Below are 13,008 nucleotides of genomic sequence, written 5' to 3'. Positions count from 1 at the left end.
CATGGCCGGATGTGGGGAGAAAAGGAGTTGGTGAAACATGGAGGCTGAGGAGCCTCAGGGTAGCAGAAATTGCAGGCTGTCCACAAATAATTATTCCCCTCTACTTCTTGGTGAAGGGTACTGGCCACCCCGGTTTCCAGCCTCATTTGCTGCTAGCTATGGCCATATGACTCAGTGCAGACAGAAGAGATCCAAACCCAAGCACATATACAACCTTGGGAATTGTCCTTAAATGGAATGAGTATGCCTTTCTTCCTTTCTTCCTCCATACTAGATGGAATACAGACGTGATGGCTGGAGTACATGCAGCTATACTGGATTGCAAGAAAGAAACCAGAGGCTGAATGAAAATGGTAGCACAATAAGACAAAAGAGCCTGGGTCCCTGATATCTTAGGGCAGCACACAAGCCCTGGACTACTGACCTCTCAACTTTCCATATGAGAGAAATACGCTTTTCTATCTTCTAAAGATACTATTATTTGGGGTTCCTGGTCACACGTAGCCACGCTAGCCCTAACTGATCTTTTACAACATATCCAAGTGGAAATGTCACGCAGGAAACTGGACTCAAAAGTCAGAGGTCTGGGAAAGACTTCCCTTCTGGGGGCTCCATGGCTATGATGCTTCTGAAAACACATGATTCAAGTAAAACTTGAAATGGAAATCCCACTATACTGCTTCCTACAGAAGAGACAAGGGAAAGTGATTTAATACTGTTTCATTTTTTACTGACAGAAACCAGCAGACACCACTCTGTTTTTGAAAACAAGATCACGAACTCTGCTCTTCTGCAGGATTGCTTCATATGTATCCCTTGAAGAGTTGCCATTTAGCCATTTATTTTGATGATGGCCACACTATCGGTTATACTGGACCACTATGTTCATAGCCAGATCAGTAATATCATCTGAGCCCGAAAGTTCTCATAGATGAGAGTCATCTGGAGGTCCTCTGCAGGCCTGGGGGTCACAGGCCCAGTGTCTCCTTTAGCACCATCACCCTGGGCCCAGTGTGACCACGCTGCTGCCTTATCCGTAGGGGACCCACCTCCCCATGGGCAGGTGGTTTCAGCAGATAAAGAAGCTGCCTGGGGGCCAGGCTAGCAAGAGACAACTTCTCTGTCAACTCAGAGGGAGTTACTTTCACAACAAACATGACACACCACAAAATAAGGCCAGGTGCTAATTTACAGAAGTGACAGTGGTGGGACCAAGCAGATGAGGGAGAGATACAGGAGAAGCTCTGATAGAGCAGATCCTCCATGCTACAGTTCAGGGAGATGGGGCAGTGGGGGAAGGCTACCTGGTGGGACCTGCCCAGGATGACAGGGCAACAGTCTGGCTTATCCCACAGGCAAAAGATATCTGAGGTCCCCTGCTTAGAGAGTGTCACAGTAAGAGCCTTTACAGCAGCTCCTTATTAGGACATGACACCGTTAGAGAAGGGAAGAAAAGCAGCATTATTACCCAGACAGGAGAATTAGTCTCCTTTTATTTTTTTAACATAAGCTCTATGCCCAACATGGGGTTTGAACTCATGACCCTGAGATCAAGAATCATACACTCTACTGACTGAGCCAGCTAGGTGACCCAAGAATTCTTCTTGAAGGCAACAAACAATGTTGCATCTCTGTTCAAGAAAGATCTTGAGGCTGAAGAGAAGTCTGAATGCCTTACTTCTTTAAAACTTAATTTATAAACCTCAACTAATGAATACATACATAAAATGTGGTATATCCATGCAATGGAATATGACCATCAAAAGGAAGGAAGTACTGACAGAGACTACAACATGAATGAATCTCAAAAATGTGGTTGGTAAGTGAAAGAAGCCAGGCACAAAAGACCACATACTGTAAGATTCCATTTATATGAAATGTCAAGAAAAGGCAAACCCATAGAGACAAAGTAGATTAGCAATTGCTTAGGGGTAGAGGGAATGGGAAGCTTGGGGGTGATGACTAAAGGATTCAGGGCTTCTTTGGAAGGTTGATGAAAATGTTCTAAATTGATTGTGGTGATGCTTACACAACTCTATATACTAAAAACTACTCAACTATACATTTCAGTGGGTGAATAATACGGTATATGAATTACATCTCAATAAAGATGCTACAATTTTTAAAAGCCCACAAAACTTAACTTGTAAGTTTATTGTAACTCCAATAAAAATTCTAAAAGGTTCCTACTTCTTGAATTTGGCAAGTTGATTCTAAAGTTCATGTGGTGGGCAGAAGACATAAACAGACATTTCTCCAAAGAAGACATACAGGTGGCCAACAGACACATGAAAAAGGCAACATCACGCACCACCAGGAAAATGCAAATCAAAACCACAATGAGATATCACCTCACACCTGTCAGAATGGCTAAAACCAACAACACAAGAAACAACAGGTGTTGGTGAGGATGTGGAGAGAAAGGAACCCTCTTGCACTGCTGGTGGAAATACAAACTGGTACAGCCACTATGGAAAACACTATGGAGATTCCTTGAAAAATTAAAAATAGAACTCCCCAGTGATCCAGGAATAACACTACTGGATATTTACCCAAAGAATACAAAAACAGAAATTAAAAAGCATACATGCACCCCTATGTTTATAGCAGCATTACTTACAATAGCCAAGATATGAAAGCAACCCAAGTGTCCACCAATAGATGAATGGATAAAGAAGATGATGTGTATGTATATACACGATGGAATATTACTCAGCCATAAGAAGGAATGAAACCTTGCCATTTACAATGACAAGGATGGAGCTAGAGGGTATTACGCTAAGCGAAATCAGTCAGTCAGAGAAAGACTGATACCATATGATTTTGTTCATGTGGAATTTAAGAACAAACGAAACAAACAAGCAAAGAGAGAAAGGGGGCAGACCAAGAAACAGACCCTTAACTGTAGAGAACAAACTGATGGTGATCAGAGGGGACGGGGTTGCGGGGGATGGATGAAACAGGTGATGGAGATTGAGCAGGGCACCTGTGATGAGCACAAGGTGACGTGTGGAAGTGTTGAATCATTATATTGTGCACCTGAAACTAATATTAAATATAAATTTAATTATAAATATAATTATAAATTTAATAAATTTAAATATAAATTTAAAAAAAGAAAAAGGTGGATACATAAAGTTCATATGGAAGAAGAGCCATGACAAGTTTTTAAAAAGGATGATGAAAGGGCCCTGGAATAATGACAAAAACACACTATAAATCTCAAAACCCCAAGCTGTGTGCTGCTTGCATAGAAATGGAGATAAATGGAACAGAATAAAGAAGTAGAGCTGTGTAAATAAAGGAATTAGTATTATATTATGAAGAGGCCTGTCATAGCAGTGAAGAAAGGATGGTTATTTATAAACTGTGCTGAAATAATGAACCACTGGGTTGCACAGGAACTTTAATCTCAACCCTCACCACACGGGAAAGCAAATTAATAATGAAATTTTAAAAGCTAAATGTAAAAATAAGCCCACAAGAGAAGAGAAGAAAACACGGGAGCACATTTTCGTAATACTGGGGTGGGGAAGGAAAGACTTTCTTTTTTTTTTTTTTTTTTAAAGATTTTATTTATTTGACAGACAGAGACCACAATTAGGAAGAGAGGCAGGCAGAGAGAGAGGAAGAGAAGCAGGCTCCCTGCTGAGCAGAGCCCAACTCTGGGCTTGATCCCAGGACCCTGGGATCATGACCTGAGCCGAAGGCAGAGGCTTTAACCCACTGAGCCACCCAGGCACCCCAAGGAAAGACTTTCTAAGCAAGATACTGAATCTCAAAACCGACAGTTTTTGAGCGCTGGTTTACTAGTCGTTTGCCAGCCCCTCCACTAAAGGGCTGGGCCTTGCTTGTTGGCTTGGTCTCTCTCCCGGGTCCATAACAGGAGTGCCTGGGTGGCTCAGTGTGTTAAACCACTGCCTTCAGCTCGGGTCATGATCTCAGGGTCCTGGGATCAAGTCCCGCATCGGGCTCTCTGCTCAGCAGGGGGCCTGCTTCCCTTTCTCTCTCTCTGCCTGCCTCTCTGCCTACTTGTGATCTCTCTCTGTCAAATAAATAAATAAAATCTTAAAAAAAAAAAAACAAAACAGGAGCTCATTAACACCTGCTGAATGGGCAGATCTGATTACATAAAATTAGGAAACTCTACATAAGGAGACACAATAAACAAAGTTAAAAGACAAGTCATGGTCCTAGAGAAAAATAATATTAGGTTGAGCCATATAAAATTCCCATTTGGGGGGAGTAGGGGTAAAAACGGCTAAATTTTAGCAGTATCATGTGGTGGGACCTAGTATTTTTCACACATACCAAATAAAGGATGACTATATCTAATTTACAAAAGGTTCTTACAAAACAACAAGACCAGCAATCCAATAGAGAAAAATGGTAAAGAATTTGAACAGATTGCAAAGAAACAAATGCTACTGTGCACTCCTCACTGGAGGAGAGCAAGTAGAACAAAAACTAAAACACAGACCATGGATAATTTGCCAGACTGGTAAAACAGAATTAATTTAGGTATCTAGTTTTGCTAAGGATGTGAAGAACAGTGCACCCACACATTAGTGGTTGGAGTACAAATGTCTTTGGAATGTGATTTAGTAGCACTGTTTGGCATGCTTTTAGGAAGGACTACCAGTTTTACTTCTGGGACTCTCTTTCAGAGAAACATGTTTGTTTTTTGTTTTTTGTTTTTTTTAAGATTTTATTTGTCTGAGAGAGAGAAAGAACACAAGCAGGGAGAGCCTCAGGCAGAGGGAGAAGCAGGATCCTCTCTGAGCAGGGAGCCCAATGCGGGACTCAATCCCAGGACCCTCAGACCATGACCAGAGCCAAAGACAGACATTTCACTGACTGAGCCACCCAGGGCCCCATTCTGATTTTTTTAATGAGCATGTACTTCTACCACATTTTTTTTTTTTAAAGGCAAAGGGCAGTAAGAAATGTACTGCCCTCTTTGGGGCACAGAATGGAGCAGAAGGAGCCATTAGAAGAATGGGAATTAAGTCAAAATACCACTAAATCATATAAAGAGGACACGTATTAATGTCAAAAGACCTGGGTATGAATCTGGAAAGCTCATTAAATCTCTGAGCCTTGGATTTCTCACTTGTAAAGTGAGTTGATACACCTACCTTAAAGAGATATTGGGGCCTACTGAATGAAATACAGTATGTCAAAGTGCTTTGCAAAACAGTAAAGTGCTTAAGAACCAGGGTGTTATAGTTGGCATGGCAAAGCCCCAGGCTGAAAACTGGAAAAACAAGGGCGAAAGCTACAGACTCCTAAGGGGAGAAGAGAGGGATGGGAACTGATGGACTAAGAGAGAGATTTAAGAGACACACCAACCAATTAGAACGTGTGGACCCAATTCAAACAAATTATTAAACATATTTATGAGAATCAGAAAAATATGAATGCTGACTGTATATTAGATTATACCAAGAAGCTATTATAACTTTTTAGCTGTAATAGGGCATTATGGCTGTGCGTTTCTTTAATCACTGTCTTCTAGAAGTACATACGGAAATATTTGTGGATGAAACAATATGATATCTGGTATTGCTTCCAAATAATTCACAAAGAGGAAAGGGTAGAAATGGACAGAGGGACGGATGGAACAAGACTGGCTGGTGAAGCCAGGTGAGATATGGAGATTAGTGGTATGATATTTTTCTACCTTTTCAAATGTCTGAAATTTAACCTATTTAAAGTTTTTATTAAAAAAAAAAATGGGGACACCTGGGTGGCTCAGTTAGTTAAACAGCTGCCTTCGGCTCGGGTCATGATCCCAGCATCTTGGGATCGAGTCCCATATCAGGCTCCTTTCTCTGCGGGGGGCCTGCTTCTCCCTCTGACTCTGCCTGCCACTCTGTCTGCCTGTGCTCGCTCTCGCTCGCTCGCTCTCTCTGACAAATAAATAAATTAAAAAAAAAATGGATGGACCTTCCTCAGTCTAGGAGGAGGTACTAAGACCCTTCTGAAGTCTGTCGCAGAAGTGAAACTGGGTGGAGCGTTGCCAAGACTGGCCCCAAGGAAGGGCGGAGAAGCCCATGCATAAAGACCATAGGTCAGCAGGCGGGCTGACAAGTACTAAGATCAGAATGCAGTCACATCTATCAAAGAAAAGCAGGGTGATCGGTGGGACCAACATCATTGTGCCTACAGGAAGAAGAGGAAAATTTGGTACAAAGTGTTAAGTGGCAGCTAACGGGATAATTAAATATCCAATTAGAACTGCAGCTGCTGCGGATTATTTGGAACTGGCTTGACACTGTTACCAGGATTTCATGCCAGCATCTACACTTCAAATGTCCGTTAGCGAATGGCTTAATACCTTCCTAGGCTCATCCTTTAATACTATTTCAGAAAAGTGTTATTGCAAGAAGCAACCCCCAAATCCCGACTGATCAGCTGCACCACTCTTAATAAAGTTAAACGCGCAGAAATAAGCTGTCTCTGAAAGCTGACCTATTAATGTGAAGGAAAAATGAAAAGGCCTCTAGCAAAAGCTTTATTTATATGCTTTTGGTAGGTACATTTTAACTCGTCTTTCTTTTGCTTAGGATCCCCTGGTCGAATGAGCAAGGGTGACCTAACTCCCAGGTCTGCCCTGGCTGCTGCCACTGAAGGGGACAAGAGACGGTGTCATTCAGTTGCCTTACTTTTCAGAGTGCCTCATTCATAAAAGACCAAAACACCATCCGCTGAGGCCCATCAGAAAACAAGGAGCGAGTTGGATCAAGTGAGATATTTTTACTTCTTCACCTTCCATGGGGCTCTACTCTGGTCTACTTCTCATTAGCCCCCTGCCCTCCAGCACTGGCTTCCTCCAAAACCCACAATAACCCACTGCCTCCAGAGCCTATCTAGTCCTCGCTCTGCCACCAATAAGGAGGCATGGCATCTCATGACCCATTGGTGAAATGAGGGGATGACACATGGTGTTCTGAGGCTGCCTCCAATGTTCTGATTTCCCCAAGAGCTCCCCCTTAACTTGCTGAGAGAACCAACATGACAGATGGGTTTTCCGGTGAGTCTCCAAGCACAAGCAGTAGAGGAAACCAAACGGAGGAGGGGAGGATCCTTCACCCCTTTCAAGACTCCGCCTAATTCAGGCCTGGCTGGAGGAGGAGGCTGGAGGTATAAGAAAACCTAATCGCCCGCATAATATCTACTCATTTTATCCAAAGTGACGAACACCTAATGGGGCAAGAGGAGAAGGAGGAGGAGGGAAATAGAGGTCCAGGGGCTCTCCTAGGCCCCTTCTGCTAGCTCCAAAGTGAGCTGGATTCTGGTGCCCCCAGCTTTCCTCCCCTACGTGGCCACATCCCGCTGCTAAGATACAGCATGTGAACTCAAGTGTGAAAACCTCATGTACACTCTAAAAATTTAGCTTTCGTGAAGGAGGGCCTGTGTTTGAGACAAGTTCAAAACAATCCCAAAATGGCCTCAAATAAAGCACTGAACCATCTGTGTATGGCAGAACATAAAGGTATCCATTTGGCCCTTCTGTGACAAAGCAGGTCCTTTGGGTGAGATCTGTGGCCATCTCAAGAGAGAAATGAATTCCAGGCTGCTTACTGCTGTCAAAATAGGTTTAGCAGTGTACTCAAGGGCCATGATCTCTTTTTGGCAAGACATGCCTCCTGGCTGCACTCTTGGGAAAAACAAACACACTGCAGATCAGAAAGAGCAATAGTTCATTCAACTTGGTACTCATCCTTCTTACCCACATATTCTGAGAGGAAGACGACAAAGAACGGAGTGACCAGGTCATTAATTCCCTGGACATACCCACTGGCAGGGTGTCGGATGGCCCAAATAAACAGAATTCTTTCGAAGATCTAGGAAAATGAGAAAGAAGACATGACTGTTAAATCATAGGGATACACTCTCTCCCTGAAGTTACCTACCTCACAATGTACCTCAGGGATGAGGCCAAATTTTTATTAAATTCTAGAACTACTGTGGGACAAACCAAGTATACAAAAATGCAGAAAGTTTGTAAGAAGCTGGCTGTTTTTAAGCAGGGGTGGAACGTTCTTGCCCTTTATTTCTCTTTGCAGTAGGCAGTCACTGTGATCTACAAGTGAGAAAAGGCAGGACAATGACACGAAGGACTGAGGAGAAGATCTGCCATGTATGGACTAACCAGGACACCACAATCCCATAACCACTGGCTCTCCATATCCAGAAGCAAGATGGTAGAACATCTAAGTACTAATACCTTTTCCAAATTTTTTTTTTATTATCACAGGATGTGGAGAGGAAATACCCTCTCCACCACACGCTCCTTTCTCCCCACTGAGATGGAAAGAAATGTAGGCCTAGATGTACTTCTAGCCCAGCCTAACTGGGAGCCAGTGACAGACCTTTAATGCTGGAAGTCACTTCGTGTATCAGGATGCAACCCAGACATTCACTGGGGACAGGAAGTCAAATAACCTAATCCTACAGCTGGGAACTTGGCAAACAGAGAAATCAGCCTGGGCCTCCATGGGAAAGCTGCTGGGGATAAGAATATTAGCCACAGGAGACCAGAACCTACAGTGGGGAGAAAAAAAAAATCTTTCAGGTCCCTTTTCAGCGTCTGGCCCTGGCCCCTTCAGCTACACTCCCTCTGCCTTCATTAGGCCCTCTCAGTGTCCCCTACCCCGTCTTCTCTGATGCTACTTGTCTCCTGACTTCATCCTGGTGACTACAACTCCCCAGTTCAATACATTCTTTACACTGGCTCTGACTGGGCTGCCTCATGTCTCGGGGAGCCACAGGAGAGGGATGGCAGAGCTGACAGTGGTTGCAAGCAGGGGGCAAGAGAGATAAGTGGGTCTCCACAGCACATGGGCTCTGGGGGCAGACTGCAGAGGGCCTTCTCTGAGTTTAGGTGCAAGGGAGAACCTCCCTCTCCCCCAGGGAGAACAACAGCAAGGAAATGCTTGTATGGTTTTAGAGTTGGTGAGCCAGGGTAGGAGAGAAGTGGAGAATCTGGAGACACAGTAAAGGCCATTTCCCAGCCCCCATGTTGCATCTGCCTTCCAGCTGGCAGAGGGAGCTGAGAAACACACCCACTGTCAACACTCCTGCCCTTACAGGCAGTGAGAACTAAGCCCTGCCTGGAACCGAGCTGGCCTCTCTGCCTCCACTAGACTTGCCCACTGGCTCTCTGGGGCCCAGGGAAGGGTGTGGCATCCTCATCTGTGTGAGGCCCAACATGCCAATGGAGGCCCTTTTAAATTCTTTCCTTCCTTCCTTGAAACAGAAGTTCAAACTGGACCCACCACGTTCAGGAAGATCTAAAGGAGGCCCTGCCCTATGGTCTTTGTCTGCCCGGGCATCTCTGTTAGGTCTGAAGGACTCACCAGGGCTTCTACTCAGTTCCTTGTGAATACACAAATCCCAACTGACTGGTTTTAACAGTGGCCAAGTACATGGAAGCTAGCGGTTCACAGACAGGAGACGTGTGAGAATCCCTCTCCAGTAAGGATGGGACAGTGCAGACACACAGAAGTGAAAATGCTGAAGACAAGGGAACTGAAGAGCACCAGGCCTGGTTACCAGGGAGACCAGGGAATCTTCATTACAGACAGACAGCCTGGGATAATCTTGCCTTGCAGAAAGGAGGAAAGAGGATAATCCCTAAAGGTTTTTCGTGTACCTCTTGTACTTGTGTGGGTAATTCTGACTTGCTATAGTCAATTCTCAAGTATCTTTCAGATATGCAAAGCAAGTCTTTCAATATTCAGTGTTAATTCTCTGCTCCTTGGCTGGCATTTCAAGAATTAAGTCATACTCTTTGACTATAGCCTGCTAGATGGAAAGATGATTCAAGAAAAAATGGAAAGAATATACTTTGAGTTTTCGTCTTTGTATTCATGTTCCACTACTAGGAAGAGTATTTTAAACAAACTACTTTCCCTGTCTCCAAGTTTACAGTAAGTATGCACAGGTAAAAGAGAAGTAGCTGAACATCTCCAAATTAAGTGGACTGAAAATAAATAAATAAATAAATAAATAAAAGTGTGGAATAAGCCAAGCTCAGCTGTGGGGAACAATGGAAGACATGAAGGATCCTCACTAGCTTTTTAGCTTCCCCTGAGCTGAATCTGGAGGTAACATAATGGTGTCACCTTCAAAATCTTCTTTATGCTATTGGTAAGTCATGAGGGGTCCCACCAGTAAAATTATGAATATAACCTAAAGTCAAAGAGACTATTATCTTGAGCCATATTATCACCATCCCTCTCTATATGAGGGTAAGTGAAAACAGAGTTCATTTCAGAGAGCACTTACACCCAGTGTCCTAGCTACTGCGAAGCTGTTAAGGAAATCCCTAATCTCAAGGAAGTAATAATTACTGCTTGGGTCAAAAAATAATAGTCCCAATGAGACCTTCCATGTGCTTCACTAATCTGTTAGGTCTTCCGATACCACTACTAATTCAACTTCCCGAACGGATTTCAAATACCCAAAAGGATTTAAACCAGGCACTCAAACAGGTGTGTGGACACGCATGTTCATAGCAGCATGATTCACAATACCCAAAAGGGGGAAACAATCCAACTGTCTATGGATGGACGAATGAATTAACAACATGTCTTGTACACACACAAGGAATATTATTCACTTTTAAAAGGAAGGAAATTCTGACACATGCTACAACGCAGATGAACCTTGAAGATATTATGTCACGTGAAATAAGCCCGTAACACAAGGACAAACATTATATGATCCTATTTATTTGAAGTCCCTGAAATATTCAAATTCACAGAGACAGAACGTAGGATGGTGGTCGCTGGGGAATGAAGAATTACTGTTTAATAGGTGTAGAGTTTCAGGTTGGGAAGATGGAAAGAAGTCCTCATGATGGGTGGTGGTGATGGTTGTCCAAGTGTGAATGTACTTAATGGCATCAAAACTGTGCCCTTGAAAATGGTTAAAATGGCACCTTTCATGTTATGTATACTTACCACAATAAAGACCCATGCCACCCCTGCCTGATAAAGTAGAGCAAACACAGGGCTAGGAATTCTAATGTGCAAGCTCAAGTCTCATTCTGTTACCAGGGAGCTGTAAGACTCTGGGTAAGTCCCTCCACTTCCCAAAGTTCCACCTGGCCCCTGGGTTTGTTAAGAAGAGCCGGCGAGACAGCCCAAGAACGTGCCCTGCAAGCACCACAGCTCCATATCTGAACACAAGGCACTACAGGGGGAGAAGGGCCCAGAACATTAAGTGCTTCCCTCACCTCCTGTACAAGTGGCTGCTGGAACAACGGAATGAGTGGATTCGTCCTTGGAATGTCAATGTGAATCTGAAAAAGAGAAGTCAGGTCTAAAAACACAAATGCCGATTTGTTCTTTTGAGAAGTTATTTTCTTCGGAACAGGGAATCGAGTGAGTAAGAGTGAGACCACACTTTATATTGAGAAAGCACTGACAGACACACCAAAAAAAGTCTAGTGAAGCCCACCTGTCCATCTGGAATACATTCCCATGACAGCAACAGCTCACATCAACTAGCAATAGGCTTCACAACCTAAGAGGATCAGCCTCTTTTTCCTGGTGCTCTGGAGTCTGTTTCACTCTGGGCTGGCACATACTCAACAGGTGTGATCGAAATGGGGAACTCTCCTTCAGAATCTTACTCATCAACAGTTGCCAAGGACTGGAAGGGCTCTGATGGCTGTGCTAATAAGCCAGGACGGGGAACCCGAGGAAGCTGGCCTTCAGTAACTGGCACTGCATGTCCTCACTTCTATCACCAAAGAAGTCACTATGGTCGATTTCTGCTTCAGGATTTCTCTGCACCCAGTCTAACGACCCCAAGGACTGTGTCAGTGGCAACAGAGGCTGCTTCAGTTCCTGACGCTTGCTGAGGACAGTTGCCAGCACCGGCCTTCCCCCCCTTTCCTTCCCTTCTCTTTTGGCGGGCTGTGGGGACCACTATGAGGGTGACGGAGCACTCCCTGCTGAGCTAGTCCTATAGACAGACGGACAGACAGAGGCCTGAGAGGGCGCTGCCGCTGCCAGAAGGACATACTGATGTCACACAGTCCAGAGGGCCTGGACTACTGAGCGAGCTCATCTTTCACTCTGTGCTCCAAAACCCTTACTATTTGCGATCTGAGGACCAACAGCCTTGGCATCATCTGAGAGTTTGTTCAAAGTGAAGGTCTCATCCTAGACCCAGTGAATCAGAATCTGTGTTTTATCATGATCCTTGGGTGGGTTTTTAATCAAGGTCCTAGGTGATTTGCATGCACAATAAAGTTTGAGAAGCACTGCCAGTGATTAATGCCCCCCCCAAAAAATCTATTCAAAATGGCTAAAATCAGAGCTGCCCATTAGAAAGAGGGGAAGCAGTTCTGGGAATAAACTTAATTCCTAATGAACACACCAGAGCCTGTAGACTTGGAAATCCCACACTCCAACAGTACTCCTAGGAGACACACTGAAAATTATGACTAGTAACCAAAAAAGTTGATGACTGTACCTGTCGGTAGGTATCCTGGTGATGTTCCTCATTTCGAGAGTCATAATACTGCTCAATGAAGCCAAAATATTCCTCCCGCTTGCGCTGCAGGGTCAACTTCCTCCTCTCGGTGTTTGCGGGGAGATAGCCCTACAGACAGGACTGCTGGTCAGATGGAGACACACACTGGTTGCATGAATCTTTAATTTTTTATCTTAGCCTGAGGAGTGGCTTGGAAACTGTCGAAGGAATGGAAGGACAACTGCCAAGAGGTCAAGAGTCCTCCCTTCCTGGGTCTGGCCACCCAGTGCTTGCCCGCTCCTCCTTCAACGAGCCCCGCATGTGGGCAGATGAAGCAAGGCCAGCCTTCCCAGGGTTAGTTACCCCCATGGCCCCGCGCCACATGTGCAGCACATTCTGCTGGCAAGTACTGGAGAGCTCCCGGAGTTGGCGCAGCTGAGCAATGGATGTAGGTCAACAGGAGGGAACTGGACCCAAGTTGGGGCCTCTGAGGGCTGTATGTGTGCAAAGTAA

At 44.4% G+C, this 13,008-nt stretch overlaps 1 protein-coding gene across 4 annotated transcripts in view; it reads right to left on the bottom strand.

Annotated features, from left to right (window-relative positions):
• Window positions 1-13,008, bottom strand: part of TBC1D22B (TBC1 domain family member 22B) — a 74,601-nt gene that overhangs the window by 31,792 nt on the left and 29,801 nt on the right. For all 4 annotated transcript variants that reach the window (XM_082732287.1, XM_082732285.1, XM_082732286.1 and 1 more), the window contains 3 exons: window positions 12,496-12,624; window positions 11,249-11,314; window positions 7,736-7,850 (listed from right to left, as the gene is read on the bottom strand). In XM_082732287.1, coding sequence (XP_082588413.1) covers window positions 7,736-7,850; window positions 11,249-11,314; window positions 12,496-12,624 — 310 coding nt within the window. The remainder of the gene's footprint in view (window positions 1-7,735; window positions 7,851-11,248; window positions 11,315-12,495; window positions 12,625-13,008) is intronic.

The sequence above is a fragment of the Mustela nivalis genome (assembly GCF_964662115.1).
Source record: "Mustela nivalis genome assembly, chromosome: 5".
NCBI lineage: Eukaryota > Metazoa > Chordata > Mammalia > Carnivora > Mustelidae > Mustela > Mustela nivalis.
This window is presented reverse-complemented; position numbering and strand designations above follow the sequence as displayed.